Below are 13,810 nucleotides of genomic sequence, written 5' to 3'. Positions count from 1 at the left end.
TACAATCAACTTTAAACATAAAAGTAAGTAAATGCAACTATGTATTAAAAATGCTCATAAAATTGTGCAGTTTTTTTATAAAATTGCTCCGAAAAATAGCTTACAAATTTCTATTTCAAATAACTAGTTAATCATTCCAAATACTTTTTATATGTCTGAAACATTGATGCGTGTCTCAGAAATGTAACAAGCTCTCTTTATGCGCAGGTCGGAATAAATCGAACAAATGTTTCGAATAAAATGTTTTCTGATGAAATAAAGCTTCTTTTCTGAAAGAACTTCAAATAAGAAAGTGAAGATCTGTTACTCTTGAAACTGCCTGTAAAAAAATTCGTACTTGTAATATATTTAAATTTCAATTAATAAATTATTCCGGTAAAATTAGTACCTATACTTACAAAAGCAAGTGCTATTTGTGCAAATGCAAACGTATCTGTAATGTCTAGACAGATCTATAGACATAAATACCATAACATTTATTGGCATACAGGTGATCATACCTGCATTTCAATTCATTTTAAAAGTCGAATTTTAAATTGAATGTTCAAAATTCTTTATTTAATGTGCTGAGCCCGGGTTATTGTTATGAACGTATTTTCTCGTGACCAAGGATGACACAATAGGCGCAGTAAAAATGCTGGAATTTGTGCCAAAAGTTAAGATTTCGTAACTATTGTAAACCAGTGCCATGTAAGCCGTTCTCTGGCATGCCTATTTTATTAGAGAGTATACGAGAAAGTTTGGAGAAGACCACTCCCAATGATTTTTAATCCTTAAAATTAGGAAAGAAATTTAAGATTAATTTATTATTTATTTTTAATCTGTAAATAACATTTTTTACGAGGGCAGGATTATTGCATAATCTTATCAAATGCAAAATGTCCAATTTATTGCATTTAAATACAGATACTATTTGGCTTGATGAGAACCGAAACAAGGTTACTGGTATGTGCTGAATCTCTAAAAAAAATTGCTTATCTGTATACTACTGTATCTGTTAAAGGCCTTTTTTCCCCCTTGCAAATAGCATTTTATGCATAAGCTAATAAATATGCAAATGACATTCTATTCTTAGGTTACTATATTTACAAATAATAATCATTTACAGGTCTCTGTAATTATACGTAATCTTTCATCCGTGTGTACAGCTGCAAATAAAACTATGCATAAATAATCAGTAAAGTTGTGTACAGACTTGTACATGAAAAGCATATTAAATGCAAATTTCTAATAAAATGCACATTAATGATAATTGTTCAATGAATGATAGATTGGTAATTATGGTACGGCTTTTTTACAAAATAAAAAACTACAAAAATACAAAATAAAAAACAAATATATAATACAAAAATAAAATAAAAATTCTAGTAGAGAGTTGTGCAAAGTGGAAGTAAAAGAAATACTTCCCCGGGAGAAAATATGTTACAAATAAAACAAATTGTGAAGAAAAGTAAAGTCTTAAAATTATATTATTAGAAAAACAAACAAAACGTTTGGAAATTTAATTAGCTTAACATGCTGTTTTCTACCTTCCTAATAGTTAAAAGTTTTTAAATAGATTCACTTAATATGATAATTAAAATCAAAGTAATAATGTAAAGCATGGACGATAGAATTGACTAGACCATAATTAAAATATTCTGAAGCCAGAGGAATTTGGTAACTCGTACGCAAAAATGGATTTATGCAGTAGGGAAATAAATGAATAGCATACAAATTAAATTATTGGAAATTCTCTACCCCTATCTTGGAATCATAAATTTACTGTAATTGAAAAAGAAAAAATATTTACCTATTTATATTCTTCCAAAAATTTATTATGAAATTCCTCAAATTTTTTCAACATAATCTTTAGCTTTTCCGGTTGAGGTAGAATGGTTGTCCTAAAAAAAAGAAATAATTCTTCTGATGTCGTGTTAAAATAATGAATTTACTGATAATTAGAAAAGGGTAATTTACTTACATGAGCTAAATAAATTACCTTTTTCAAGAAAAACATCGAAATTGCATATATAAGATACTAGAACTATCTGCTTAAAGCCTTAGCTGAAGAATCATATGGAGCAGAATGAATCCAATAATTCGCGAAGAATAATTGGTAGATTATCTAACATTTAATACGCATAATCGAAAGACTACTAACAATAAAAATGAATCCATTGTTGGTGTTCTTCAAACTAGACTAATAGCTATCGAATTTGGCACATCTTTTAGGGTTGTGAATGTGCACCTCGAAATTATTCGAAATTATTCGAAATTTCAATTAAAAATCAGTTGACTTTTTTCCATTTTTCCGTAATAATTTCTGGAAATATTATTGCGAAAAAAATTTTTACACTTCTTCAAAATTTAAAAATTTGTCTTATAAATGATACCAATCTAATAAGCGTGCGAATTTTCGTATTTTTTTATTTTTAGTATTTTTCTTTTCGCCTTATTTCCAACAATAGATTATATTGTTGCCTTAAAATTCAAACCGTTTTCATTCTTTCATAAAATATTTAAACGTATACTTTCTTCCGTTATTGAGAATTAAAGAAAAAGAATTCTGTTTTATAATTTATTTTTAGACTTTTACAGACAAGTAAAAAGATTACAAGGGAAATAAAAAAGTGAAGCTAAAATATCACAAAATTTTTAAAATAGATAAATCTGAAATTTACGTTTTTAACAGTGCTATGATGTTACTGGACTGTTTCCATTAGAACGGTTCATACACATTTATAACATAATAAACATAACTTAATTAAGACAGTTAAAATAATATGGTCTTAATGTCAGACAATTTTGCGGAATCTTGGACATAAAATATTTAAATGATTTATCTGAAATAAAATGTAACCAATATCCCCACCGAATCAACTGGTCGCCTAAGGCGACTAGTATTGAGTAAAAGCAACAGCGATTTATTACACTTAGCATAGTGTTGGGAGTCTGTAGTATCGCTTTACTGCACAAATAATCTCATAATAAGGAAGAAAGTTTCACAGATATTTCTAATGGATACTGAGTAGCTGCCCGGTGAATGACCCCTGGCCTTGGCGACAAACTTGACGACCATTTGGTGACTTGACGACGATTTCGATGTTAGAAATAAAAGTTTTATGAAATGTAAAAAGTATAGAGATTTTATGAAATGTAAAAAGTATAGAGATTTTATGAAATGTAAAAAGTATAGAGATTTTATGAAATGTAAAAAGTATAGAGATTTTATGAAATGTAAAAAGTATTAGGGAGTCGAGATAATTTTTGAAAACTTTATACCCAGTTGTGGAACTATAAAAGAAGAAGATTCCTGGATTCATTTCTCTCCTTTGAATATTGGTCGATGTTGGAGAGTTGATCGCAAAGCCAGCTCTCTGAGCTATTTAGCTATCGGCTTCTGCTTGTATTATTAGTTTCTACAAGCGCCTTTATTTGTGTAAGCTTTGACTGTTCTTTTACTAGCTATGCTTCGTATTTTTCGTGGAATAAAGCTTCCTTATCGAGTTCGATGGACTTTTGCACCAAGCGCTATCTTAACGATTTCTGCAGCAATTGTTTATAGCATATAAGTTATAGTAAAAATGAAATGAAAAGCCTCAAATTCATCTATATATTCGAGAATAATATTTACATTTCTGTGACATGCTCAATTTCTCTTTGTTTATAGCCAATAAAATTCATATATAGTGACTTCATTCCCATGATGTCATAGTCGTCATATAACTAATGTTATCTGGAGTCTCAATCATCGGATTGTTGTCTTATTATATAATGTAGTATTAGTAACAGGCGTCGCTATCCTGATGAATATACAGAGGTGTAGGTTTGAATTACTTCCATTCTAATGACGAAATGTACATTTCGCAGGAGGAGTAGGCTATTGCCGATGTCCTTTAGAGCTTTATCGGTTTTCGAATGCTATTGCGATTGCGATTATTCATCTTCGTCATATGTCTTGGTTGTGGGGGGGGGTAATAATTTCGTTCCGTTTGACGTGTATCATATGACAGTAATACGTTCTTTTGATACAATATTTTTCTTCAAACATATATTTGAAATTAAACACAAATATCTTGTGTCGTTTATAATCCTATAAGCTCAATATCATTCAATTTAAATTATTTAATTCCTAAATTAAATTGTCAAATCGCCAAAAAATATAAAAGCAAGTAAAATGGATCACGAGTTTTATAAAAAAAAATAGAGATTAAGAATTTAATGTATTTTGGATTAATGCCAAACTATAAGCATTTGCTTTGGCGCTTTTGCAGAACTTTTTTATCCGTAATAAACGGAATATAAATGCATCTTTATTATCTGGAAGAGTTCACCATGTCGTTGAATTTTTCCACTGGCGAAGCAATAAATCTGATATTGATTTCTATTGTATTCAGTTTACGACAAGTATTTTCATTTGACAATCTCACTACTTATTGCTCACATTTTTTCTTTAATATTACGTTTGTTGAGGTTTCTTTATTTTTTTTTTCTCAAATGAGATACGCAATATTTTCCATTATTAAATTGGCATCTAACACTTTGATTTCTAACATTTTACCAGGAATTGATTTTATTGAATCCGATTTTTAAAGACTGAATGAAATAATAAAACGCTTTTTCTAAAAAATTTTTTAATAGTATTATTTTCACAATAATTTCTGAATTACCTGAAATGGAACGTTCCAGGCAACTGACCGAATCCACTTCCAGGGACGAAACAGATTCCTGTGTTTTCCAGCAGTTGCATGACGTAGAAGAAATCGGGAGTTTGCCCCAAAGACTGAAATAAACACTTATATTTGTAGTCGCAATTCGCATTAAATACAAATAATGCGCACTTAGTCTGTTAATGATTTAAAACCGACTAATAAATTAAAGTGGAATGTCAGAGTAACGGAAAACATAATTAAAAAATAATACATCAAAATATAATAATTATTGCAAATCTTTAAAATTCACAAAAATCAATTCCCAAAATCAAAGGACAATCTGTATAAGGTTCTAATTATATTATGAAGCTAGGAGAAATTGTTCTATACTTTTTAGTTCGTTTTAAAAAAAGTAATATATTACAAATATTTTTTACTTAAATAATTGCTTTATGATTTTTCGGCTTGTGTGTGTGAAATTTTACAATCGGTTTGAAACTTCCTGATAATAAAATTTTTACCCAACAGGCAAAAAAGCGAGTAAATATTGCTTTTATTATCCAATTCTGACCTATGTTTAAAGTTTAAAGTCTCTAGCGCATAAGTGTTTGGTTGGTTTTTGTGACACAAATTCCAGATTTGGCCTTTCTGTGCCACAATTTAAATGTTTCAAGTCTTTAACTCATAGAGATTTCCTTTGGTTTGATTTTATGGCACAAGGACCAAATTTGGCCATTCTATGTCAATCACTAGTTCAAAAGGGAATTAGTTTAAATTTAATTGCAGAATTTGAGTCGAACATACGAATAAGAAAGAGTTAATATACACTGGCGGAAAAAAAATCACAACACCAAGACGGGCTTGTGCTAGATAAACAAAATTTAGTAGGCATGTTTATACATCTGAAAGATGACATCGATTCAAATTTCGTGCTTCTCGCATAAATGTGGCGCTAGTAGCGCCACTCAGAATTTACATATCAGGTTTGCTTTAAATGCGTGCTGTAAATGCGAAATCTGACGTAATGAGTTGATGTTAGCCAAGAATGCCTTTAAAAAGACGAAGAAGCTATTATCAGCTCTCCGAGTTTGAACGAAGTCGTGTAATAGGGCTACGAGAAGGTGGATTTTCTTTCTGCGATATTGCAGAAAGACTTGGCCGGAATGTATATCCATTCTGAATGATGGTTGGGAGCAGTGGTCAAGGAATGGTACTGCCTCAGGAAGACCGAGTTCCAGGCGGCCACGTGGCATTACTGAGAGGGAAGACCGCCATATTCGGCGTACGGCTGTGGCGCAGCGTACTGCGTTTGCGACAGAAGTTCGAGCTGCAGTTGGTACCACAATGACAGAACGAACTGTTAGAAGTTAGAAATCGGTTCCTTGGAGGACAGCTCCGAGTCAGGCGCCCTGTAGCGTGCATTCCACAGAGTCCAAGCCATTGCCGTTTGCGACGTCAGTAGTGTCAAGCCAGAGCTCATTGGAGGACAGAGTGGAGATCTGTTGTGTTTTCTCATGAAAGCATGTTCTGCCTTGGTGCCAGTGATGGCCGTGTGTTGGTCAGGAGCAGGAACACCTGCAATCAAACTGTATAGACACACTGAACCTACACCAGGGGCCATGGTCTGGGGAGCAATTTCCTATGAGAGCAGGAGCACTCTAGTGGTTATCCCAAACACACTGACTGCAAATTTGTACGCCAGTCTGTTAATTCAACCTGTTGAGCTGCCATTCAAGGCGGAGTTTTCCAACAGGATAACGCTTGCCCTCATACCGCTCTTGTAATGCAAAATGCTTTACAGAGTGTCTACATGTTACCTTGGCCTGCAAGATCACCAGATCTGTCTCCAATTGAGCCCGTATGGGATATTATTGGACGACAACTCCTGCTTCATCCGCAACCAGCCCTAACCGTCCCAGTATTGACATAACAAGTACAACAAGCCTAGAATTCCTTACCACAAAGTAACATTCGACACTTGTATGACACAATGCATGAACTTTTGCAGGCTTGCACTCAAAATTCTGCAGGATACACCGGTTATTAATGTAACAACATTTTACATTTGAAATGCATTTTCTTGAGCTTAAATTAACCTATGATCTTGGAAAATTTAATCAATTAAAATGTTAACTAGATAAATACATGGTCCAAATTTCATTACTCTACAATAGTTTTTTGTTGGTGTTGAGATTTTTTTTCCGTCAGTGTATATTATGAACAATTTAATGTTCTAAATACTAAAATAAGCTCGATTGAAAGTGCAGTAGAATTAAAGTCCCAGGGAATGCAGGATTGAAATTTGAAGTTAAGGACGTATATTCAAACTTCATTGTAATATTGATGGATATATTTATAACAGAAAAGACAACAATGAATATTAAACATCTAACTAGCATTAGTCTTATAGTTAAGATATTCAAGGGAAACTGAATTGGTGAATTTTATATTATAAATGAATTAAGTTAAATAAATGAAAAAAATTAAAGCATGATAACGTTTCAGATTTGTAACGTCTAATTTTATTTTATTTTTTTAAGTGTTCTCTTAATTATATAGCGAAAATGACTGAATATGAACAGATGGCATTTATTTAAGTGCGGTGCAGTGCTCGTAGGTATAAATCTGAAACTAAAACAATGAAAATTATAACTAGAAAATACACTTAAATATGATTAATATTGTGTTGAAGTTAGAGAAAAATATTTACGTAATTAAAATTGGTATCATTGAAAAGCTAATGTTTTAACTTTAAAATACTGTAAAAATGTGTTTTTGTGTGACGATGTGAATCAAAAGAATTAGATTTTTTTTATATTAAAAATAATAAATTTTTTTTCTCATAAATTCTTTTTTAGTGAATATATATTACCAAAAAGTAGCTATGCCAGATGTAGTAGCTTTATTTCTAACATACAGTGCTTTACGCGATTTTTAATTCTGCATATTGCAATTTATCGATACTATGCCAATCAAAAACCATTATAAACTTTTAAACAAATTCTAAAAATTTGAAAATAATTTCTTAAATACATGACATGTATAATTTAAGGTGAAAAAAGTACCTTAGCTTTCTCAATAGCTTTTTCTGGTAATGTCAATCGCGGAAATGCGTACATTGCCCCAGCGACGGCATTACATTTTATTCCTTTCATTCGGTTGAACGCATTCTCGACCATCAGGGCACGTTCTTTCAGAGACTTCAAAATCGCTGTTTTTTCCTGAAAGGAATTAAAAACTTAACTTTCTGGATCTGATTTTTTTAAAAAAATTGATGGTTCATAACATTGAATCCTTTCTTTACATGGTAAGACCAAATAATATTCTTTTAAGATTCTCAACTCTGAAAATGTTCTTTTATTTTTATTTATTTATTTTCTAATTTTTAATACTTACAGTTTCTTTTATGAATGTGTGAATTTTTGATAATCTATAGACGGGAATTCAAGGTATAACCAAGAAATTTCTTCTAATATATTGCTCAGGTAATCGTCCAGTAAGTGTATGATGAGTAATCCAACGAGGTCAATAATAAAATTTTTATTTCCCAAAAAGTAAAAAGTAGCTAAACACAACCGAAACATACAAAAAGACAGCACTTATAGAAATGAAGAACACACACGCAAACAGCAAATCATTATTAAATAGCAGTACCAGCAGAATAATGATAAGAGTTCATTGAGAATTCGCTTTGAGATAAACGAAGAGCGAATTCCTACTCGTGTAAGTACTTCCCGCTAATATAGTCTCCAAGATCGATTATCGAATTCTCTTAAAAGTTTCAAATCTCGGATCCAAATATGGATATAGTCATAATTTATATATTTTCTAGAGTATTCATATTTTTTCAGTGTCACCCAAGAAGTTTTTGGTCAAAAGGTTCATTGGTCTGATATATATGAAGAGTATCTGTAAATTTCTGTTCCAAGTGATCAAACTGACATTGCAAAATAGCAACATTAGAAATTTAGAAATACTTAACACTAAAAAGCTTTATAACAGCAATCGTATATTATATATATATATATATATATATATATATATATATATATATATATATATATATATATATATATATATATATATATATATATATATATATATATATATATATATATATATATATATATAATTATCAAAATATAGCAATATTAAAAGTGGAAACAGAATATCAAATCCGGCGAACTCCACACTAATTTGGTTATCAGGGAATAACCAAATTAATGTAATCTCCGTAATTAATGCGGATTGTAAAAGGGAATCACAGCATTTTCTGTTGATGGTACCGAGCAATTAAGTGAAATCATGCTGCCTTCACCGAAATTGCTGTTGTAGATCTGGTTATAGAGATGGAAAAGCAATATAAATATAATAGAAAGGCGATTCAAAATGAATAAAAATACAAAGGCAAATGCGCAATATCAAGAATAAACAAAATTAGAAGTAAAGAAAGTTAATAACCAAGGGAAGGGGGAACGAAATCGCCCGTGTGGGAGGAAGGCCAATAAACCTGAAGTTTAAAATATAACTAATAATAAATATAAATTATAAATAAAATGTGGGAAATTTTCAAATTAATAGTGATTGGTGCGATTATGAAGGGAAAATAATAAATAAAGGAAAATAATAAATAAAGGAAAATAATAATTTAAGTTGGATCTTAATAATTTAATTGGATTGTATTTTAATTGAGATCTTTGATTTCTGGCTCGAAGTTGGATTCAAACCTTACTTACCTAGATGACCTTACATTAATTTTAAATAACTACTCCAATGTTGCTCGGAAATGCAATCATTTACTCACATCTTAAAAGACATTGGTTAAAGGTTTAAAGATAGAAATGTGGATGCTATTGATGATGAAGTAATCTATTAAGTATTTGATTTGGTTCTTAATTGAGTTTGTTTCGTTGCATATTTCATTAACTCATATAGACAGATTTAAAATGATGTTTTTGTAAATTTTGTAGGATATATTAGCATTCCAAAAAATAAATCTATTGACGCTAAATTAGAAATCATTTCTTTTCTCGAAAATATCATATTTTATGCTGTCTTGTCTAAAAATATTGTAGGGTGTTGGCGATTATTTGTTTTAATAAAATTTAGCTCGTTTGTATAAATATCTGAGCAAGAAAATAAATATAATTTAGGTTAGGTCATCAATGTATCTAAAATCTGAATTAATTTTTAAAACATGAGTTTTCAAAGAAGTGAAGAAATAGGCTAGCCAATAAAGAGGAAGAAACAAGTTCCCTATTATATATCTTATATACAGAAAAATATCTTCTCTGTTGTAAATAAAATTGTTCTAAATGCAGTTGGTGGTCAGATTTTTCCGGTTAGCTATTGATAACTGAATAGGATTTTAAGTCGTAAAAATAGTTCTTTAAAACCTCATGTAGTTTGTCTAAAGAGACACTCATAAAAAGATTATGAAAGTCATAAGCTACTATTGAATTAATTTTATTTTTTATTGTTTGGAGAATTCATTGACTTTGACTTTGGAGAATTCTTTGACTAGCTATTTTGAGAAAACATTTCCGGATTTATTCATATAAATATTGATACAGCAAGTTGTAAATCTAAATTTTATTGGTTATTTTAAATTTAAGTCAGACAACAATACATATGTCATTATTAGCATTGTAACATTTAATTTTTAAAGCAGATTTTTTTCTTAATATTAACGATTTTAAAATTGTTCAATTTGTAGGTTTTAGATGCTTTTAACACTTAATATGAAATTTAAAAATAGAATTTCTTGAAACTGATTGCGTAATTGCTAGCTGCTCTGTCTATGGAAGTAATTATGAATTTTTCTAATACAGCTTGAATATTAACTTTGATATTTTTATATTCATATACTTCATAATTTAAATTGATTAGTTTAATTATAAATGAATGTCTTCTAATGAAGTCTTTAAAATTAAATAAAGTCCACCCCAACATTTTTTTTCTACATTAGGAAAATGGTGTGAATTTCTTTTCAGCAATTTTTGAAAATTATGCTAATAAATGTTAAGAATTTTTTTTTGTAATCAAGAAAAAATAGCACCGTAATTAAATTAATACATTAAAAAGATATTTAATTTAAAAAATTGTTACGAGATGTATATTTCCACTCTTTAACACATACAAGTGATAAATTTGGTAGCTTTAAATCCAATGATCTGTCTTGTAAAGCACCAACAGACATACACACTCATTTTTATAATTAGAAGACAGTATAAATTATATTATTTTTGTAGTGGCGCATATAAATTTGCTCAGTTGCAAAAATATCTGGTTATATTCTCGTGTATACTATATAAAATAAATAAATAACCGTATGTTTGAGGATTATCAAACAGTAAAAAATCTTTCTACCTTGACGAAGAGATCATAAGATGGTTCTCCTTTTTGTGGAGGATTCATTATACAATATATCGTGGCCTGAAAATGAGAAAGGAAATAATAAAAATGTGCATTGAAGGATAACAAGAATATCAGATTGCAACTTTCAGTTGACCATTGTAATAAAGCATCGGTATTTAATTTACTTGTATCAAATGTAAGATAAACAAATCATAATAGATGATATCAAAAATTATTAAAAACAGTCAGTAATTATAGATAATTAAATTAAAAAATTAAAAAAAATTTATAATTAGATATAAAATTATGATTTATTGACCCTGCTTATTTTCACGTATACGAAATAAACAAAGAGAAGATATTGTTGAAGAAATCTAAATTGTGAGTTTCCTTTTTCGTCTTTTACAGCATATCATGTTATTTTCTCTCGAGTAACATTTTTTTATTGCTTTAAATTGGAATCAGTTTATAGAACATTCCATTCGCGGAACTCCTCAAGTGGAACAATTTCAACTGTTTTGAGGAAAAGGATCAGTAAATTACTGAGGATCACATTTTAAGAATAAAAGGAAGTTTGGTGTTTTAAATTTACTTTTGTTTGGTGTTTTAAATTTTGGTGTTTTAATATTTTAAAAGTCGGTGTTTTTAAATAATAAGTGACGTGGATGCTCTTCTTTAAAAAAAGACAAAAACTACCATATAACAAAAAGCAAAAAAAGTGAAAATATTATTGTTACTAAGTATCTTTAACAATCAAGAATATTTTTAACTTGTCGCAAATCAACAACACTCCAATATGAAGTCTCTAACAGAAAATTCATTGTTGGTCCAGTTTATTTTTAAGAATATTAATACTGATTTATCAGATTTGGTAATTGCGAATAAATTAGAAAATGATCAAATTCCGATATCAGAGATAAATAGATTCACCAACAAGAACTCCCACTCCAATTATCGTGGATTCAACAATGAGGGGAAAATCAATTTATTTAGACGTATCTTAAAAACTCGGAAATACTTTGAAATCTCAAATATATGTCAAAAATGCTTTGGTTTCGGACATTTTCTACGTAAATGTTAGAAAGGACAACGATGTTTCAAGTGCAGTTCAAATGTGGAAAGTCATGAGTACGAAATAATAAAAATAGTTCGGATCAGTTGGTAAAAGACATCAAATCATGCTCTATATAAAAAAAGAGAGAAATAATTAATATTAAAATTCCGAGTTGGCAAGCCAAGAACCAACGGCATATTTTTCAAAATCCTGCTTGCACCTGAAGTGATATAATATAGTGTGAATCTAACCAAGTAGAACACAGATTAAATCAGACATCGCAGAATTGAAGAAGGAATTTAATCAATAAAAAGAAGTGATCTCAATTTTTATTTCTGAAATGTATCTCCTAGATACATTTTTAATCCAATTCAGTCGCGAGAAGATACTCACCAAGAGATTACAGCAATCTAAAAGCATTTAATAGTGCCTTTCAAAAAAATTTTTTTAATTAAACACAGACGTATCTGAAATCATTGAGAGCTTGGATGCATGCTTAAATCATGGTCTTCTTCGTAACAAAAAAGCATTTTTTTTTTCAGATACCTTTTTGGGAATTGTAGCGATCAAATACTTTCTGGTGATGTGGTTTTCTAGTGATCAAAATTGCCTCTTACCTGGCCTTGGTACATTTTTTGGCAGAATTAGACATTGATAAAGATTAAGCTCTCTTCAATTTCATCATGGTTTTCTCATTCATTAGAACTTCCAAAATCTTCGCAAAAACTGTCTTGAGAGAAAAAAAATTACATTTTGAAAGTCTATATTGTTGCACTTCAAAAAACTTTCTTGTCGTTTTCAGTTCTTACTCTCTGCCTCAAAAATTATCGATAGAGCATGTAGGCCAACTCTCCATTCGGGGCTCTACTCAATGGGGTGAACAAAAAGTTCCCATCTCATATAGTATATCTCTTTCTGTTTCCGAAGTTGAAGTATAGAAAGTTCGTATCGCTATCAATCGGGCTGCATTTTAATCGTTAGTATTTACTGATTACGCTGAAACTTCAATTTTGAATAAATAATATAAATCTTCATCCCTATTATTTTTTAACGGAAGATTTCAATATCCATCATCCAGTTTTGGGAAGATCCAGATCTAGGAAAGGAGAAAATTCAATTTTAGAATAGATTGCAACTTGAGTGTGTATTTTCTATATCTCGAAGACAACTTTTTTTTTCAAACCTAAATATAACCTATCCTTTTTCCCTTAAGTTTACAAAATATTAGTATATCATTTCTAAATTATACATTTAAAAGTGACCACTGCCTGGTTGAATTATCCCGTTTTATTAACAAAACGCAAAGACCTTTTTTCCGTCACCAAATCCAGTGGCTCAATTTCGAAAGTGCAGTGAACTCAGTCTTGGATTCTAAAGATGAACTTTATATCCAAAATTTAGAAAATATTAGTAAGTTAGAAAATTAGCAGCACCGTTCAAAAATATCTAAAAAAAATTATCCATCTCTGTTGATAAGACACGAGAACTCAATAAAGTTTGGCAAACTCTCATCTCTTGTCTCAGAAAGTGGTTTTGAAAATCATACCAGACAGTTGGTGATTCTTCATTTTCTTTGATCTGAAAACCTTATCTTGAATAATTAACTAGAGGAATATTGACAGAATTTGAATAGGCGAGGTATGCGATGAAGGAAGATAAAACTCACTGACGAGTTTGTAGATGTGTGGGAAACAGAGCGATTTCCTATTTAAATCCATAAGAGTTTGCTGCGGCATTTATTTGTTTGTTTGTTTGAATGAGGGGG

General features: G+C 30.1%; 1 protein-coding gene across 2 annotated transcripts in view; it reads right to left on the bottom strand.

Moving 5' to 3' along the window:
- Window positions 1-13,810, bottom strand: part of LOC129963800 (alanine aminotransferase 2-like) — a 37,924-nt gene continuing 24,114 nt past the window's right edge. For both annotated transcript variants that reach the window (XM_056078365.1, XM_056078366.1), the window contains exons 10-14: window positions 11,004-11,069; window positions 7,700-7,855; window positions 4,653-4,765; window positions 1,793-1,883; window positions 1-319 (exon numbers count right to left, since the gene is read on the bottom strand). In XM_056078365.1, coding sequence (XP_055934340.1) covers window positions 1,793-1,883; window positions 4,653-4,765; window positions 7,700-7,855; window positions 11,004-11,069 — 426 coding nt within the window. In that variant the 3' untranslated portion in view covers window positions 1-319. The remainder of the gene's footprint in view (window positions 320-1,792; window positions 1,884-4,652; window positions 4,766-7,699; window positions 7,856-11,003; window positions 11,070-13,810) is intronic.

This window comes from Argiope bruennichi, chromosome 3, assembly GCF_947563725.1.
Source record: "Argiope bruennichi chromosome 3, qqArgBrue1.1, whole genome shotgun sequence".
In the NCBI taxonomy this organism is placed as follows: Eukaryota; Metazoa; Arthropoda; class Arachnida; order Araneae; family Araneidae; genus Argiope; species Argiope bruennichi.
The sequence above is the reverse complement of the archived record's forward strand: the minus strand, read 5'-3'. Positions and strand labels throughout refer to the sequence as shown.